Source organism: Topomyia yanbarensis, chromosome 1 (assembly GCF_030247195.1).
Source record: "Topomyia yanbarensis strain Yona2022 chromosome 1, ASM3024719v1, whole genome shotgun sequence".
Taxonomy (NCBI): Eukaryota; Metazoa; Arthropoda; class Insecta; order Diptera; family Culicidae; genus Topomyia; species Topomyia yanbarensis.
The window spans coordinates 4,122,346-4,140,414 of NC_080670.1; the positions used below are offsets into that span (position 1 = coordinate 4,122,346).

Consider the following 18,069-nt stretch of genomic DNA (forward strand, 5'->3'; position numbering starts at 1 on the left):
GCTGAGTGAAATTTCTAGTACTCAACTGCAAATGGTTTCGTTTGAATAAGTATACTAATACATGCTACGATTTTCAGCAGCTGTTAGAACGAGAATCTCTAGTAAAGCGGCATCGAGCCGTACCACCGTCAGTGTCTGCAAATAGCTCAAAGGATGAGCACTAGTCAGTAGGAATCACAAGTGAAACATTACGAGTATACTAACCGATGAGAATCTTAGCATAAACTCCGCTGCGGTCAAAGCTAATGTCGAGGACAACATTTCCGTCGTATTAAAGGCTGTTAGGCCATAGATATCCGATCCGTTCTGGTAGTAAACACCGGAAGGACAATGGAATCTTCGTCGGTGAGTTTATGCATAACAACTTTGCCGTGGTGTGAAGTTACGACCTACGACCATGAGCGGATCAAAGAGCTGTGGTCAAACTACGCGGCCAGTGGCGAAGATGATGAAAAAAGGTCGGACGCCGTTAGCGGGAGGAAGGTAAATTGCGTCTTTGTTTTTGTAAACACAACTGCAAAACATCCGTTCTCTTGTATCTGTTCGTTTAGACTGCATGGTTGGAGCTGTTTCTGTATGAGTTCGATAAGCTCAGCGAAGAGCAGCGAGCGCATTTTCAGCGATCAATGTGAGTATTTTGCCATCAGCGGTTTAAGTCAAGCGAGTCAATCCGTTGGCTTATCGCTGAATGAGGTACGCGTTCTTATCACGGTTGACGGTACTATGCTCCGGAAGTGTTTGGTCATTACTGACGCGTAGGTTTCATTTTCCTTCGGTACCTGAGTAGCTGTAATTTTCAATACAAACTATAATATTAGTAATTCAAGTTTCTGATCCAACAAAAAGTAATACCAAATATTACGAACAATTTGTCAGAATCTCTTAATGGTGTTACTGATTATCATACTACTTCTAAGTAGACTACTGATTATAACATATGGAACTACTACTGCGGTTGACCTGTTTCACGATGTAATCTTCTATTAATCGGTTTCATCATTCTACTTACACGTAAAAACTGATAAGAGCGAGTATGTAGGCAGCATTGTAGAGACGCCGGATTGTCTCTATACATGGGTAAAGGTAACGTTTCTTATCATTGTAACACCTACAGTACATCGGAAACAATTCCATCCGCCTTATCGCGACAATTACTACTGTTTATTTACGAGATCTGCGATTCGTCGAAAAGCATGGGAGAAACTACCACCTACCTCACGGAGAAATCTCGAAGTCGTGCGCCATCCATAGAGTCGTCGCTTTCGTCAGCATCCACGTACGCGACGGCACGGAGTGGAACTGAATTGTATTCGGGTACCACTGTTACGACTGCAGACGACACTACACAAGTGGTAGGAAATGCAAATCTATCACCACTGCATGACCAGAACGATAACACAGTAAGTAACACCTTTATGCACGGTAACCAAGCGCACGGCCCACATTCGCTATCTTATCGCGGTGGAAGCTAGTTTACCCATTGTAGAATAAACTCACTTTCTATCGTTTGCTTTATCCGCAGTTAGAAAGTGATTCAGTGGTAGAATCTGGCGAAGATCGTTGTCAGGATTTGAGAGATTTTTTACTGGGAGGTATCGGAGGAAGAATCTTGCGGACATTAGAGCTGATTGGTGCCAAAGTAAGTAATCCAAAGATGATGTTTACAAACATAGATAAATGGTCTATTTTTACCAGGACATCGTCAACGCTCGCGAGTTTGCTAATGTTCTTATCGGGATTCTTCCAACAAGGAAGTGGTACACATCACACCAAGCTGACTTAGACTATCGCGAAGACTATAGTGAACAACTTTTAATAGTATTTAAAATGCGTGCCTGCAATGGCGACTGGCGTAGCAGTACAAAGAGAAATTCGCTCAACCTTAGCTCTTCACAAATTATTCAGTGTACGAGCCCCATCCGGACACCTAATCATTCACCCACGCATTGTATTCAAGCATCATCACCCACACTACAAGAAAGTTCCAAGTTGTCAACGGTAAACATCGCTGACTACCACAGCGAATCCTTCAACGCTCATCTTCAGGTAACGCTGGCTCAGGACCAGCTCACGTTAACGATACTAAACCTCCTAGAGAGCTTAGTGCTACACGAAAATGTTCTCACCATAGACGAAAAATCCGTCACGATCAGTTGTCTCCAGATGGCCATCGATCGATTACGCCAACAAGAAATGCTGGAAGAAAGTCCCAGAAATAGGTTGATTTTGCGGCACAAACTTCTTGGCATACTGATGCTTGGCCTAAATAATCTATTCTTCCTTGACACACTTGAAAGCGATCACATTAGCTTGCAGCAGATCGCGACCGAAGTAATGGAACTGCTCCGAAACGAGCTGGAAGCCACCAACTCGAACCCAATCAGCTGTGATTTCATCTACAACCTCACTTACACGATCGTATCAACTGTCAATCAGACATTTTTAAACTTTACCGAAAATCTCGTCAGCGAACAGTTCTTTCTGGTTATTTTTCGTCTTCTGGAGAGTAACTTGGATATTATCAAGCATGTATACAGTCAACTGCATGAATCAAGTAGCAATTTCCAGCCTAAACTGGTAGACATTCTACTAAAGATGCTACAAAACTTCATCACTAGCCTTACACCGAATCGAACGAGCACGAAAAAAACTGTCAAACCCCGGCATCGATTACACCATTCAAGGCAAGATCCACGAACAGCCTACGTGTGTGCCCTTGAAAACATCCTCCTCAACGTCTTCCCCATCGTCACATACTCCGACCAACGCACGTTGCTTCAGTTTTTCGCAGCGAATCAAATTTGCTGCTGCAATGCCACCATACGAACACTGGAAGTTCTGCTGAAGCTCACAGGAAACGATTTAATCCCACGCATCAGTTTAAATTTTGTCAACCGAAACATCACGAGTTCCATCTTTGCCCGTACCACCTGCGACAGCTGCGAGGGTGAAAGGTTCAACGATCACTTCTACGAACGATTTGCTAGTGTTCAGCGGGAACTCTTCTATGCTTACCGACGACCGGACAATCGCCCTCGATTGCCAATCTTACTCAAGTACCTCCAGGAGATGGTCAAAATTGTACCTTACCGATTGGGCAGATTTGTACTGTTCGAATTGGTGCTGCCGCACCTACGCAGGGAGAAGACTGACTACGCTACCGGTGGAAAACTGGACGATACGAGTAAGGAGATTGTTAATGGTTGTTTGATTATCGTCGGACGGTGTTTGCGGGATGTCAATTTGTTTGGAGATTTTTTCAACGAGGAAAATCGAATACTGCTGAGCGAACTGTCGAAACGAGCGGAATTCGTGTACCAAGTGGGATTGATTTTGAAAACTGGTATTGCAAACTCTCACCAATTGGAAGGGCTGGAGGAACAGCTTGTGACGATTCTCTTGGAGAATCTGAAAGATTTGTCCGATTATGTAGGGCAATTATTTAGAATCCTGAAAACAAGTAACGTACGTGTAGATCTGAAAGACACGATCGGTAGAAATGTTCAAGTTAGTTTGAAAGAGGATCCAACCCCCAACGTGTTGCAACTTTGCGTTGAACACTGGAAGCTAGCCAAACATTTTCTACTGGCGAATGATCGTTTCTACGAATCCTTCATCAGGAAATTTGATGCTCCCGAAAACTTCTTACTGGTAGTGCATAATCTGTTCAGTCTGTTACTTTATCCCGGGCAGCCAAAACCATACAGTGCACCATCGGCCGCAAAGCTACCGGATTTGAATGAACTCGTTGATCCAGAGCGTCGGAGCATCCTCAACATCTTCCACTTCAACGATGAACTGATCGATGATCGGCTAGCCAGTGAGGAGTTTTTCTACAGTTGCAGCGCGTCGATCACCTCCAGTAATCCGGTGGAAGATGAAGACTATTCCTTCCTGCATGAACTCACCGCCCTGAATGGTTTGTCAAAGATTCCTTCAACCTATCCAACCAATGGCAAGTTAGAGAAAAGTTGGTCCCTGATGGAAATATTAAACATCAAACATCTGCTGGCCGAACTGATGGACGAGTACCTTCCTGGTGGAGTGAAATCCCTGCTTCGGGCCGAAGATTTGCCGGATCAAGTACGTCAACTACTCACCGGCAGTGGTTTCGTTCGCAAACGATTGGCCACGCTGGCGGAACTGATTCTCAGCGTGTTTCAGCTGCTTGTGGAGAAAAGCAACCGGTTGGGTGAGTTCTGTTGGGTTTTTGCGGGTATGGGCGGTAGGGCTAGTAATTTGATATTTTTCTGTTTCTTTTGATGCGGGGTTTCTTCGTGTGCTGCTAGTTGTATTACAAGGTGTAAATAACTATGTGCTCGTGCGAGGATAATTCACTTCGCAACATGATAGGGTGGTTACAGTGAGCAAAAATGTTTTTCTTTGTTTGTGGTGCAAATTCAAAAAGTTATTTTTCTTCATTTCAAAGCAAAATTAAATTGTTTAGTGATTCTGAAAATAGTTTGAAATGAGGAATTTTTATATCTTTGGGTTTCACTATATTTTATATTTTTTAATTTATTTAAAAGTCAAGAAAAATTTACATAGAAAAATGTACTAATACCTTTCAGTTAAGTGAATTTCGTTAAATTTTCTACAAAAGTAAATAACAAATATCATCTAAAGAATGCATCTTGGCAAGCTCTACAGCTCTACTCTTCTTTGACTCCATGCCATTATCTCTTTTTGTTTCGACGCAAAATTATTTTAATCACATCATTTCATATGCAGAAACAACGATTTCGACCCCACTTTTCTCAGAAAAGAAGCTATGTGGATATGGATATATAGCATATTTTTTAGACTTCTTTTAAGCACTTACAAGTCGACTTCAGAAAAAGTTTAATAATAAAATTAAAAAGAAATTAGAAGAGATAGGAACATGATGTTGAAGAGCAATTCATAGATCGTCTCGAAGTGCAACTTCAGCGCTAACAGGGTACTTAATTCCATTAACTGAAAGATATTAAAGCTTTGTTTAGTAGGAAATTTTCTCATCTTTTCAATGAAACTAAAAGATTTAAAATGCAAAATATACTTTTTGAGTTAGGGGTATTGTAAGAAAATTCAAAAAATTAAAAGCTCTGGAACGGTTGAGGTTTGAGGGTATGTGTAGAACGGGTTTTCCCCAAATATGATCACCCCTCGAGAGATTCTTAACCATAAACCAAACAACACGACATCAATTGGAACGTTTCCGAATATTCCACAAAACTGGCGTCAACGCAACTCGCGCGTCCCATACCCCTGAAGGTTGCTATTCTTTAAAAATTGAAACTCACAAGGAGTCAAATCTGTTATGAAAAACTTTGTTTTTTTTCTCTATGGCTCACCCCATTTTCATTCCCATATACGAGACACCGAACACCTTGTTTATGAAGCGCGAAGCCGTACAAAATCTCACGGTCGTCGCGTACTGCAGCTTTCGCTCCTATTATATACACATGGCAACTACTATAAGCAGCGGCGTATGTATATCCCACAAATGTTTTCTTCCCCATTTCCATTAGTCAAAGTTCGTAACGGATCGAAACTGCAGCACTAATTTACCGTAGCTAACAAAAAACCTTTTTTTATTATTTCCAGAAATCGCAATGCAATCCGCTCTGATTGAACTGAAAAAGCTAATTCTAAGTGGAGCTTTCGAAAGCTGGGACTCACCGGAGGCGACGAAAAATGTCATTAATGTGCTCCAGTCGTTGCTGAAAATTGCCGAAGTGCGCGGCAGTGAGAGTGGCAATTTTGAAATTGCACTGGATGACCAACAACAGCACCAGCAGCAGCATTACTTTCCGGTGCCGTCGTTTGGCTGGCGGAAGTCATTCAGTGCCGAGGATGACGTCAGTTCGACAGATGACAGCTATACCACGGCCTACGACGATGGCTACGAAGGTGATGTGGAGAATGATCATTTCATGCCGTTGGTTGCTAGGAAAGGCAGCTTGCGATCCCGTGACGTGGGACAGACGAGGGTCAACCAGAATGTCTGCACTATTGTCGTTGATATTTTGATTGAGTTATCCAAGAAATGTGCTGCAAATCCGCAGAATTGGAGCACTGTGCTTGCCCAGTTGGTTTTGAAACTTAATGGAATCAAGGATTTTTTGGGTGGTTCACTGTACTTGATCGAGGGATTCAGTCCGGTATTGGAGAAGAGCGATATTGAACTGAAGGAACTACAGACATCAATTTTGGAGTTGATTACAGATTTGGATAGTCCGGAAGTGTTCTCCAAATTTTTACAGTTGCTAAGTCTGGATGATCCTCCAGTTCATCTGATTTTAACGAAGTTAATGAATCTTGTAGATACAAATTTCAAGCTAGAATGCTACACAGAGCTACAATTTCCCGATCCCAGTGATAATGGTACTCGAATATCGACCTGTGATATACTGCTGTCCAAAAAAATCAACTACCTTCGCGAACTGCATCGCTACTTCAACATACGATCGCCGTTCACCTGTTCGGCAAAGATAGTCCCCCTCAATTATGTCAACTTTTCGCCATGGAATGCGGACGGGTTCACAGCAACTGGCTGGTTTCGGTTGAGCCCGGTACAGCAGGACAGTAATCGACTCACGGTGACTCATTTGATATCCGTGGGTAGCGAAAAACAAATTGTGTCCATATTTCTCAATCGCCAGAAACAGTTTACCGTACGTTTCAACAAACCGGATCGCATCATCTCCAGTGCAAATACGAAACAGTACTTTTCGAAAGCCATTGGATTAACGTGCTGTGAAAATTGTGCCAAAGAGCTTTCACACCTATGGAGCCAGAAGATATTTCAACGGTCAACCGAGCCAATGACACCGGCCTTTCGAATCGATGTGGCCGGAGCTCAGTGTGTGTATTGCTACAAATATCTACAAACTGGGAAAAGTATCGCAACTACGAGCCTTTCAAACGATTATTTCTACGATTTACACTCCAAACAGTTTACAATAAAAGATCTTCAAGTGTCGGAAAATCGTTGGAGTTTAATAGCACTGTCTGTTCGCCAGATAGACAACTCCATATCTGTCGTCGTTACCTTGGACGGAACTCAACAGCAAACTTTAGCAATCGTAGATCCGTGCAAAATCCATATCGACACCGCACTACCGATACTCGCCATTGGACACCGGGTTGGCGTTGACGATGATAATCCGCTTAGTTTTTCGCTATCAAACGTACAGTTGTTCAAAACGTGCGTTACAGACCTTTCTGTCATGGCCAATTTCTATGCCCTCGGACCAAATTGGATGCACCTGACGGGCTTAATCGAAGAAGGTGCACTAATTCCCAACTACGGATGTTTGAATCTGCCAAAACTAACAGTAGATGATCTTCAATTTGGAAGCACATCACAGCTACTGCACCGATCATACGTGGGCTGTTTTGCCGCTTATAAACCAGACGTGTTTATCACGACTAAATCTGGCCATGGAAAAGTATCTCTTGGAATATTAAGCTTTTCGCCTCATTTGACTCCTAAGGAGAACTCTTCCCTGCAAAAATCAATACTGCTCTCCGGTGGCATCAGCGCAATACTGTTTGCCTTCGCAAGGATCGTTGAATTGTCCGACTCAGCCAGAATCCATGCCAATGGATTAAGCCTACTGTTACGTATCGCTCACGACAATCACGATTTCTACAACGAATTCGTTCAACGTGATCTACTCGAGCTAGTAGGAATTGTGCTCAAAAACAAGAAATGTCGGAAGGAAATTTGTGTCCTTGCTGCCTTCCTGGAAGTTGCCTTTGATCAACCGATTCTGACTCGTCGGACCGATACGTATTGTGTCCTGGTAAACTCCGTTGCACGAATCCGTTATCCGGAGATTGTAATTTTCTTTTTCGAAAATTTCCAAATATGGATTGAAAGATCGGAAGAAGTTCTGAACTTGGTGTTCGACGTTTTGATAACCGCAACTCGTGACAAACACCCCGGCATGAACTACAACTGTAAACGACTGGCCGCAGCTGGTCTGGTTCCAACCTTGATCGATTTCTGTCGGATAAATTTTGTCATTCCTCCGAAAACTGTTAAAATATCGCGTTCATCCGCTGATTCGCTAGTCGCGCTGATTTCAACTCTCTCGAACACTCCTCCTAAGATTAGTTTGCTTAAAGAGATCATTGAATTACTGCTCCTAATGCACAAGCCAACCGACAGCTACGTAACGCACGATCGACAAAAATTCTACTTCAACATCAATCCGCACTTCTCAAGTCGTAGCACAAAGAACCTTGACAACAGACTTGCCCAACGATTGAATTTACGCGAGCGCCGCATCAAATACTCTCAGCTGCGGAAGGCGATTCCTCTAACTCTGTCAAACACAAACAACATTAGCTTCGAGTCAACAACCAGCTTCATCGAGATGAGTAAACTTAGCAATAAAAGTACGGAATCGGATGCAATTTTGTCATCATCGCCAAAGACTCCTCAGCGAATGATCACCCATTACGAATCCAACTATGAAAAATTGAACGAGGCCTTGGCTGATACCGCTACTCGAAGGAGAAGTTGGAAGAACGATAAACATAAGGTTAGACGCTTGCAGAGCTCCGGGACGCGAGTTTGTTCCACTCCGAAGGAGACATTCACTTCTCCGAAAAGGTGCATTCGAAAGGATCTCCAACGATCGAGCCAGACGCTTCCAACTAAATTTAGTGAGTATAAGCTTCTCAAAAGAGAATTCATGTTTCCAGTGTTTTATTTTGCCATTTTTTTCCAACAGAATTCTTCGAACAGAACTACTTCGGCACCGGCAACGATTTTATCCAGGAAAGCTTCCTACGTGCCATGTGCGACTTTTTGTTGATTCTTCCTGATCAGGAAGCAAAGCAATTCTTCAACGCGGAAAATCAAATTATCGAGACATTGCTGATCCTGGCGAATAACTCCAACATCCGAATTCGAGCAATGATTATCAATTTAATTGCTGTGATCAGCGACCGTGCACTTGGGAATCCATCTGTCCTGAACTACACAGATGAGCAGTTCAAAATCTTTTGGCACCACCTCGGTAATCAAATCGGTTCGCATAGCGTAAACGTCGAACTTTTGAACTGTTGCTTCCGGTGGATCACCAAGAGCAATGTTACGCTATCGCTGGAATCGGTGGTTCTCGACTATCGCATCAACGTCGTGCAGGAGAGTGGACTGAATGTACTGCTGGCGATCTTGCTCCAGGCCCATGCAGAAGCGAGATTATTTCAGCTAGTGTTGCATTTGATGGACTACCTGTGCATGAGACAACCGAGAGCTGTCCAGTACATGATAGAGAATGGTCTCGTCGGAACGGTGGTTAAGACGGCTATCAAGATGAATGAGCGAGACGAGCAGGTGGAGCATGCTAGCAACTTTAGCAGCTATCTGGAGTTTGTGACAAATTTCATGCATAGGGCACTGGTGTCGACTAATTTTATTAATGTAAGTACTTTTTTTGCGATCGTAGATAATTTTGCCTACATTTAATCTAGGAACATACTTTGCTTGTTAGCGAAGGCGTGAATCTGACGCTGCATTAATGTTTGATTTGTAGGGCAAACACAAGTAGGAGAGATGGACCCATGTTTCTCAGCAACTGTGCTGTACTGAATTTGTTGATGGTGGCATTTGAACATCCTAATTAATCTGCATTGCGAAGGATTGATTTTTCGAGCGAATATGATACGATCGAATCACCGACAAAAGACGTTTTAATGCAGTTTCAATTGGTGTTTATTTTTTTTGGCAACGGGTTTGTACATCCAAATCTTATCTGATTCCGCACGAAATACAGCGAGAGCTAAGTAGTAGGAAGAATAGAGCAAGCGATGTGTCGAGGCAAAGTTCAGTAAGCTTGAGCGCGTCATTTACCCCAACATCACCGGGAAAGGCGAGTACCTCAATCGCAGCGGAGATTGTATAGTCGGATCTCGAACACACTTGCTGCTATTGGAAGGCTGACCACGTAAAGAAACAGCAAAAAATCGGCGAAATTATGTCGTCATGTGGCTGCGATCGTTGTACCTACTGAACTTCGCATGCTGGGAGCTCACCAGCTGACGAAGAAACTCGACACACTAGTACAGCAAAAAGGCTAAGGGGTTACACTGACTCTGCGAAGGGACGACTATAACATCAGTTGTTCAGTGATAACGAGCGAGCATAATGTAACCAAATCAGCAACCAAATGTCCGACTTCAGCGAAGGTCTACCGGATATCGGTGATGCCATTAGTATTTGGGTCGGTATTTAAGAGGCCCCGTGCAACATCGCGAAGGGCAACCTTGACTAAGGCATGAGAAGAAATGGGCAAGCGAAAAAATTGACGAGGTGTCAGCTATTAGTGTCGAAACCAATGATGTACAGGAGGCTACGAAGTTCCATAGGAATTTGATAGCACCTGACCGCTGTGCATCCCACGATGGCAGTATATTTCAACAGAGCGTTACGCGAACCACAATTCTCCCATGGTACCACAATTCTCCTCCCCAGGGACAACATGTCCAACCCATCACAGTACAGATCAACGTCTATCATTGTATACGAATTCTTTACAAGATTCTGAGCGCCATCATCACCATCTACGTGTGATCAAACGCATTTGCTACCGTTTCGCATACCGTGTTAACATGTCAGGATTTCATTAGAAACGTGAAAATTATTCCATCACATTCCCTTTTGGTACTGATAGTTATTCTTACCTGTTTACAATCCAACGTTTAGTTTACATCCACTTCCTACAACAGTATAGTTTTCATTCTGGGCTTTTATACTGATATAGCCTTTGGATCCGATTTTTACAAAGATTTTGTAAACATTAACGCGAGTGGCTCGAATACAAAAACGAGCTTGTTTTGTCTACGCCTAACATCTTACTCTATCTGATTTTGCGTTGTTGCGTTCCGTTCGTTTAGCCGTTTAGGTGGTCGATTTCGGACCACGCTACCATAATGAATTTTTCGGAATGTTTCAAGTGATTATCAGCGATACTGCTGATGCAGATTAGTTGTTTTAGCTTGAGAGCTAAAAGAGTTTCATTACTTAATTTAATGGATCGATCCTTAATCTCTTTTTTGCACCACCGAAAAACATCTTGCTGTTTGCCATTTTTATCATTCAGCATTCCTCAATCCTCAAAAAGCCACAATAACATAACGAACGCTATTCTATTACAGCCCTTCTGGGACCTGCTTAACAGTTTGACACTGGCCGAGCGACACAAAAATCCCAAAGTAACGCGCGGTGTCCGTGATCTACACGCTCTGCTGTATCGAAACCTGCTCCAGTTCTTCATCTACCGTCCAACGGAATCAATAATCGGCCACAAGAACAATTGTAAGTTTCCCTCTTCCACTGGTCACAGTTATATCTAACAATAATCATGTCTCATTATCTCCTACAGCCTTCACCGTAGACCTTCCAGGCAGCACGATTCCGAAAGCCGAAATGAAGACTCGTTTCAACCAAATTCACGACAAAGCCGTCCAATTTATCACCAAGTGCGACGGAAATCACGCGGTATCCGATGCCGAAGTGCTACTGATTAAGAGTCTCATGAATCGAACACTGAACGGCAATCCCCGGGGAGGCAACATCATTCTCTGGTGTCTACTGCCAAAACGTCCCGTAAGTTTGAAAACGTACACCATCAAACAGCTTGGTCAGTACATCGACGGGGGGAATTATCTGTCACTGATTTGTGATGTTCGGATGCTGAAAGTCTTTAGCCAGAGTATTCTGTTGCTCAATCCGAAGGATATGTCGCTGGATGATCTTGCATACGTAAACAACTTCTGCGAGGCGATCGAAGGTACGCACAGTAGCACGTGGACGCTTACTCAGACTTTGGAAGAATTCGACTATCTACGAACAGTCAGCCTGAACGATCAGGAGCAAACGATCATGAAATCAATCAACAAACAGGAAAAGTTGATTCACTCGTGCACGGTTGCTGCGATGGAGATCACGCGAAATATCGTCGAGAAGCAAAACCGACTACGGAAGGAATTGATCATTCAGCTGAAGAAGGATAGTGATTTTAAATTTTTCAACCAGTGGCGACAGATCATCGATCAAATGACCCACGAGGATGCTCCATGGTATAATCCGAAGCTGTATCCAAACTCGTGGGAGGTGGATGATACACATGGTCCCGATATGTCCCAGAAGCGATTAAAACGATGTCATTTAACCGTGGATAAGCGATTTTTGCAGAAAGACTTACAATGCGCTGCTGGACAGATACCTGATCCGTTGCTGGCTTACCTGATTCCGAAGAATCGGAGTCAGGAGTTTTCAATGGAAAATCAGGTTTTGTATACCTCGTTCGTGAAGCAGATCTCACCCAAGCAGGAGCTAGATAGTGAATGTATTTTAACCAGTACAGAATTGATGTTGAGTCAAAATACGGGCGATCTTGACATTTACGATTTGTACAGTATCACGAAGATTTGGACCAAGCGCTATCAGCATCAGGAAACAGCGGTGGAAATATTCCTCACAAGTGGAAAATCACTGTTTCTGGTGTTTGATCGTCAATTGGAGCGCGAGATCTTCGCCGGATTTTTCCAAGATCTTGTCCAACGAGAAGGTCGACAGGAGTTGGATACGCAAACACAGCTCTGGAGGGATGGTTTCCTCAGTAATTGGGAGTACTTGATGCACTTGAATCAAATATCCGGTCGAAGTTACCACGATCTCATGCAGTATCCTGTATTTCCATGGATACTATCGGATTATGAGAATGAGAAACTGGATCTTCTTCTGGAGCAAAGTTATCGCATCCTCGAGAAACCGATAGCGGTGCAATACAAGGAACTGGAGAAGCATTACATCAACAACTATAACTATCTCAAGCAGACGGAAGGTGATTGCATTAGCAAACGTAAGATCCAACCGTACCACTACAGCTCACATTACTCGAACTCCGGAACGGTGTTACACTTTCTGGTAAGGATGCTTCCATTCACGTCACTTTTCCTGCACTATCAGGACGATAGTTTTGACATCCCTGATCGAACCTTTCATTCACTATCCACTACTTGGAACCTGGCCAGTAAAGATTCACCAACAGATGTAAAAGAACTGATACCGGAGTTCTTTTGCTTACCGGAGTTTTTGGAAAATTTGGAAGGATTCGACTTTGGAGTTCGTCAATCTGGGGAACCTGTTAACCATGTGGAGTTGCCCCGCTGGACCAACCAATCCTCCAGGTTATTCGTTCTCATTCATCGTCAAGCCTTGGAATCCGATCATGTTCGGAAACGAATCTCTCACTGGATAGATTTGATTTTTGGCTACAAACAGAATGGTTCGGCAGCGGTTGAGGCAATCAACGTATTTCATCCGGCAACGTACGCCAATTTCACCTCTTCAGATATTGAAGATCCAGTGGAAAAGCTGGCTCTGGAAACGATGGTCAAAACATATGGCCAAATGCCAAGGCAACTGTTCGATGGACCCCATCCTCAAGCGATCGTGGGCCCTGCGGTAATAAACTGTTCCAGTGTGTTGGATAGCGTAAATGGTCTCAAATGGGGGTTATACAGTGGGTCACCAGCACTTCCGAATCCTAAGATAGTTGACATGAGGTCTATGGCAACTCATATTACCTCACTGGCTCAGCTGAATGGTAACAAAGTAGTGGGATTATCCTACCGGTCTAACATCTTCCAGGGGCAGCAATCAAAGAGTCAATATGTGGTGAATTGGGGTCAAATTGATGATGTCATTCGGTATCGATCTATACAGCAAAGCGACACGAAATCGAACGAACTGGTTTATAACTCCAACATGGACCCAATCACCGCATGTGGAAGTGATCCTAACTGTACTGACATCTGGTTCGGACATCAGTCGGGAAGGATAGCCGTCTTTCAGCAGCAGCAAGTCCGGAAGGTGTCATTCTTCAATCATAACATTCGACCTGCGGTGACACCATCGCGGTCGAGCTCTTTCCGACGTTGGCTCGATCGAAAAAGTGCAACTTTAAGGCGTAAGCTAGAAGGTGATGATGACAGCGATGACACATCCGACACAATGCCGATCAAGTGGAACTTCCCAGTAATCTTGATCAAACATCGAGCAGAGATAACCGGAATCGCGATCTCTACAGAGTTCAAAATTGTAGTTAGCGTTAGCATGGATGGCAGCGCAGCTATTTGGGACTACAATAATCTGAGTTATGTGCGAGAAATTCCTAGGCCAGTGAATGTGATTAATTCGAAGATCAATCTGGTTGCAATCAGTTCAACCTTAGGGGACATAGTGACGGTTCATTCGCGTCTCGAGTCCAAATTGGGTTTAAATCGTTCCACCGAATCGTCCACGCTGGTCGACGACGAAAGCTTTGAGGTAACGGAAAACTACAATCTGGACTACGTTAACGTATCGATGTCGTCCAGCCGCGACCAGCTGCGGTTGCACACGATCAACGCAAAGTATGTGGAGCATGTCTTCCTCGAATGTCCCGTGACGGCGCTTTGCTATACCGCAGTGAAGGAAGGTTGCGGGGTTAATTGCATTGCCGTCGGGTTGGAAAATGGCGTAGTACGGCTGTACAGTAGCTGGAACCTGGCGATGGTTCGAGAGATTACGACGAATCCGTATGATGCTTTCGGGTTGAAGAGGTAACTAGTTACTGAATAATTGAAAGCGACCTTATTCACTATTATTTTTTGCAGCATTATCTACTCGAGAAACCAGCACTTGGTCATACTGACCACAAGCAATGTGATTCAGATTTGGAAATCTGAGGGACTTCCAGGAACATCGCCACAAATACTGGAGCTGCCGATTCGTCGTTCCATTGAATAGATGATGAATATTTGCATATCATCATCAGCCAAATAGTGAGCCTAACTGTACTTCAAAAGTGTATTTATAATGATAATCAATGAGAGCTTTATAAGAATGTTATCTAGGTTTTTTTGTTGGAAACAAATTAGACATTAAATATATTTTTTATTCTATAACTTACTTTTATTTAACATTCAAATCTTTGAAACTGATACCCAGTTGCAAAAGCAGTTTTATCATACTGACGCACCCTAGTACAGTTCCCGAAACAATATGTGGAAACCTCTGAATTTTGTCTTCGTGATAGTTAAACGCTATCCGTTTGCTGATAAAATCTGAATAGTAGCACAGGTCTCCAACTTTGGTGAAATCTTTTGCCTTAGGACTAAAAACTTCCACGTCTACGCGCATTGCTTCTGCCGGGTTTAAACCATGAGCAGAGACCAGCATTAACCTGTATCTTATTTCTAGCCTATCAAAAAATTCTTTGTACAATTCTATCGCTTCGTCGAAGATTCGAATGGCTTCTGTTTCATGATGAGCTGTTGCCAGTATATGAACTGCTCTGGTTTGAATCTTCTCGTTAAAGTACTGATTACCAACAGTAACCAACCGGAGCGGAAGTGCATTCGGAAACACCAACAGCTTTGTGAAATAGCCAAGAAACCCTAACAATGATCCACCTCCGCACAAATGCAATCGATTTAGAGTATGCTCAAGATCAACTTCTTCGTTGACCAAATAGATTGAGTTGAGATCCACTTGAGCTGCTTCCACCAGAACACTTCGTACAAAATCTGGATTCGAAAATAGAATAAAACCGGCGTCTTGGAACACATTGACACAGGACATCGGTAGGAACAGGTCCATCAAAGCGGCGTCCTCAGTCATATACAAACGGGTGGAATCATGTTCCTCCAAGCACTCCTCTCCTATACTTGCCAATTCTTTCGATTTGACCGTAGTGTTTTGAAACAGTACTACACCATTATCCGCCGGCGTTCTCTCGTGCAATTCGTTCGGAATCCTCAGAAAGTTTTTAGCTACAAAGACATCCGCTACCGCGTAGCTGCTCTCCTTCAAACTTTTCAAATCCTCCTTGGCCAAAGTGGCCTGCATCTTCAATTGTTTGACTTCATCCTCACTGACAGCTTTCGCTATTAGATCCCGCAGTTCCACCCGACGAGCCTCGATGCTCCTTTTGCGAAGTTCAATCGATCGGTACAGTTCCCACTGCTGCTTGAGGACCTCGAAATCTAGCCGGTATCGCCGAAGCCGAAGATTGCTCTCGAGCTTACCGAGGTCGGCCAGTTTCGACTGAAAGTCCAAGTAGGGAACTAGCGGTGCATACTGTTCTTTCGCCTTATCACCCGTGATGTACAGAGCGGATGATAGTGTACGCCGGATAGTTGTGCTGCGGCTGACCGCCGGATCGATGTTGTGCAATAGAACCCGTAGCATTGGCAAGAATCTAATTTAACGATAACTGTAACTAACGTGAGAAAATCGGATTGACGGGAAGTTTGCAAACCAAGAACGCAAGATGATGAAACGAAATCTTGGTCAGAGCGAACCCACTGTGATTTGACGTTTCTTATCGTATGCATATGATTGGGTAAATACAACCTGCTCGTGTGTGTGTGGTGTCGATAGAAAGAGAAACCGGGAAACGGCTGATGAATGAAATTGCTGAGTTACCGGAGTTTCTCTGATTGGGATAGTTTGTAGGTGGTTGGGAGGAATGAACCAGACGTGCGTAAACCAGCGTGTGCTTTGCTGTTTCATATATTTTTACACAACATTATGTTTACAGTGTTATCCCGATTGTACGGTACTACAAAATAAAAAAAAATGAATGTATTTCCCCAATCAAAAAAAAACTCTGAACTTTTACTCTGCGCACTGCAACGATTCCACATATTGTTTGGATGATACCCTAAACACGACGTTAGGCTCTTAAATCATACGATGTTTATTAAGGTTTTCAAGTGATATGTTAAGGGTTGTAGATCTGATCAAGCGTTTGATCACTTTGATATATGCACCCTTAAAATCTTGATTTATAGAGAAAAATAACTATAACTACTTTCGATACTAAAAAAAATTCTACCCGTTCTTTTTTCAACCTATTTTCATTTTTTTGGGTTTCTCTGGAAAGAAGAGGAAATGGCCTTTCCATCTATATGCTATGCAATGTTTTTTTGTAACCGTTATTTTGCATTTTTTTCAAGAAAAATATGACAATTGCTCAACATTTTTATTGAGAAGCATCTTTGTTTTAATAAAAAAATTAGAGGCCCCTGTAAAAATTCTTTTGAGCAAGTTTCTAATTTGGAAAAATTTATAACTAACATTTTCAACCGATTTTGATCATAAGTAGGTCGTTAAATGCGAAATTAAATGTTTTCTCTAAACAAAGACACCTCTTTAGAAGAATCTGAACCATTTTTTATAATTTCCGTGAACAAATCGCAAAATAATGGTTTTTTCATATTGTTGTCCCAAAACCGCATAGCATTTTTAACAAAAGAACATAATATGGCATACCGCTGGAAAGGTATTTTTCTTCTTTTCGGAACACTCTAAAAAATTATAAACCGGTTGAAAAATTACAGTTTAATGAATTTTTAGTACCGAAAACTCACAAAAAAACAAAAAAAAAATAATTTTTTTCTGCTATAAATTAAGATTTGAGGCTATACAATATTTTTCATACATTATTTTGGTTTGCATTTTGTAGCATCTACAACCTATACTAGGTCACTTGAAAAGTACAAAATCACTGTAGAACCGTTTTGTTGATTTATTGGAAGATAACACGGTGTTACAATAAAACAAACCTTCAATTAACTTTTTAAGTGAACTAATATACTTCCCATAAAAGCATAACAGTCCCATATGGATATTTGTCGAAAATGAGTTATCTGTTGGATTGTATTCTGTATCACCACTAAATCACGATCCACAAATAAGATTTGTTTAGAAAATATCGAAAAAAAAAATACCAAAACATGGTTGTCCTATCCAAAAGGCTCAATGAAAATGTAAATCTTGAACAGCGTTTTTCTCGGCTTGCTGTTTTTCAATATGGGACTCTTATGCTTTTATGGGCAGTATAGGTTGAAGGTATAGTCACAAAATTTCGTTTGACCAGTTTAATATACCCTCGAAATTTTGATTTATAAAAAAACAATTATCTGGGACTTTAGTCATCAAAAAATTAGCTACGTTGTCATTTTCAGCCGAACATGAAAATTGCCATTGGTATGATACCAGATATGCTCGGGCCAGTT

At 42.4% G+C, this 18,069-nt stretch overlaps 2 protein-coding genes across 2 annotated transcripts; one reads left to right on the top strand and one right to left on the bottom strand.

Annotated features, from left to right (window-relative positions):
- The first annotated feature begins 330 nt into the window (after positions 1 to 330).
- Positions 331 to 14,952, top strand: LOC131676662 (lysosomal-trafficking regulator). The gene is made up of 10 exons (XM_058955895.1): positions 331 to 483; positions 552 to 628; positions 1,115 to 1,400; positions 1,523 to 1,639; positions 1,696 to 4,192; positions 5,587 to 8,658; positions 8,727 to 9,421; positions 11,155 to 11,314; positions 11,382 to 14,607; positions 14,662 to 14,952. The coding sequence occupies exons 1-10, from the start codon at positions 331 to 333 to the stop codon at positions 14,792 to 14,794; spliced, it is 10,416 nt and encodes a 3,471-aa protein (XP_058811878.1). The 3' UTR covers positions 14,795 to 14,952.
- LOC131676663 (serine--tRNA synthetase-like protein Slimp) lies at positions 14,928 to 16,355 on the bottom strand. Its single transcript, XM_058955896.1, has one exon. The coding sequence runs from the start codon at positions 16,235 to 16,237 to the stop codon at positions 14,960 to 14,962; it is 1,278 nt and encodes a 425-aa protein (XP_058811879.1). The 5' UTR covers positions 16,238 to 16,355; the 3' UTR covers positions 14,928 to 14,959.
- Positions 16,356 to 18,069: the final 1,714 nt, after the last annotated feature.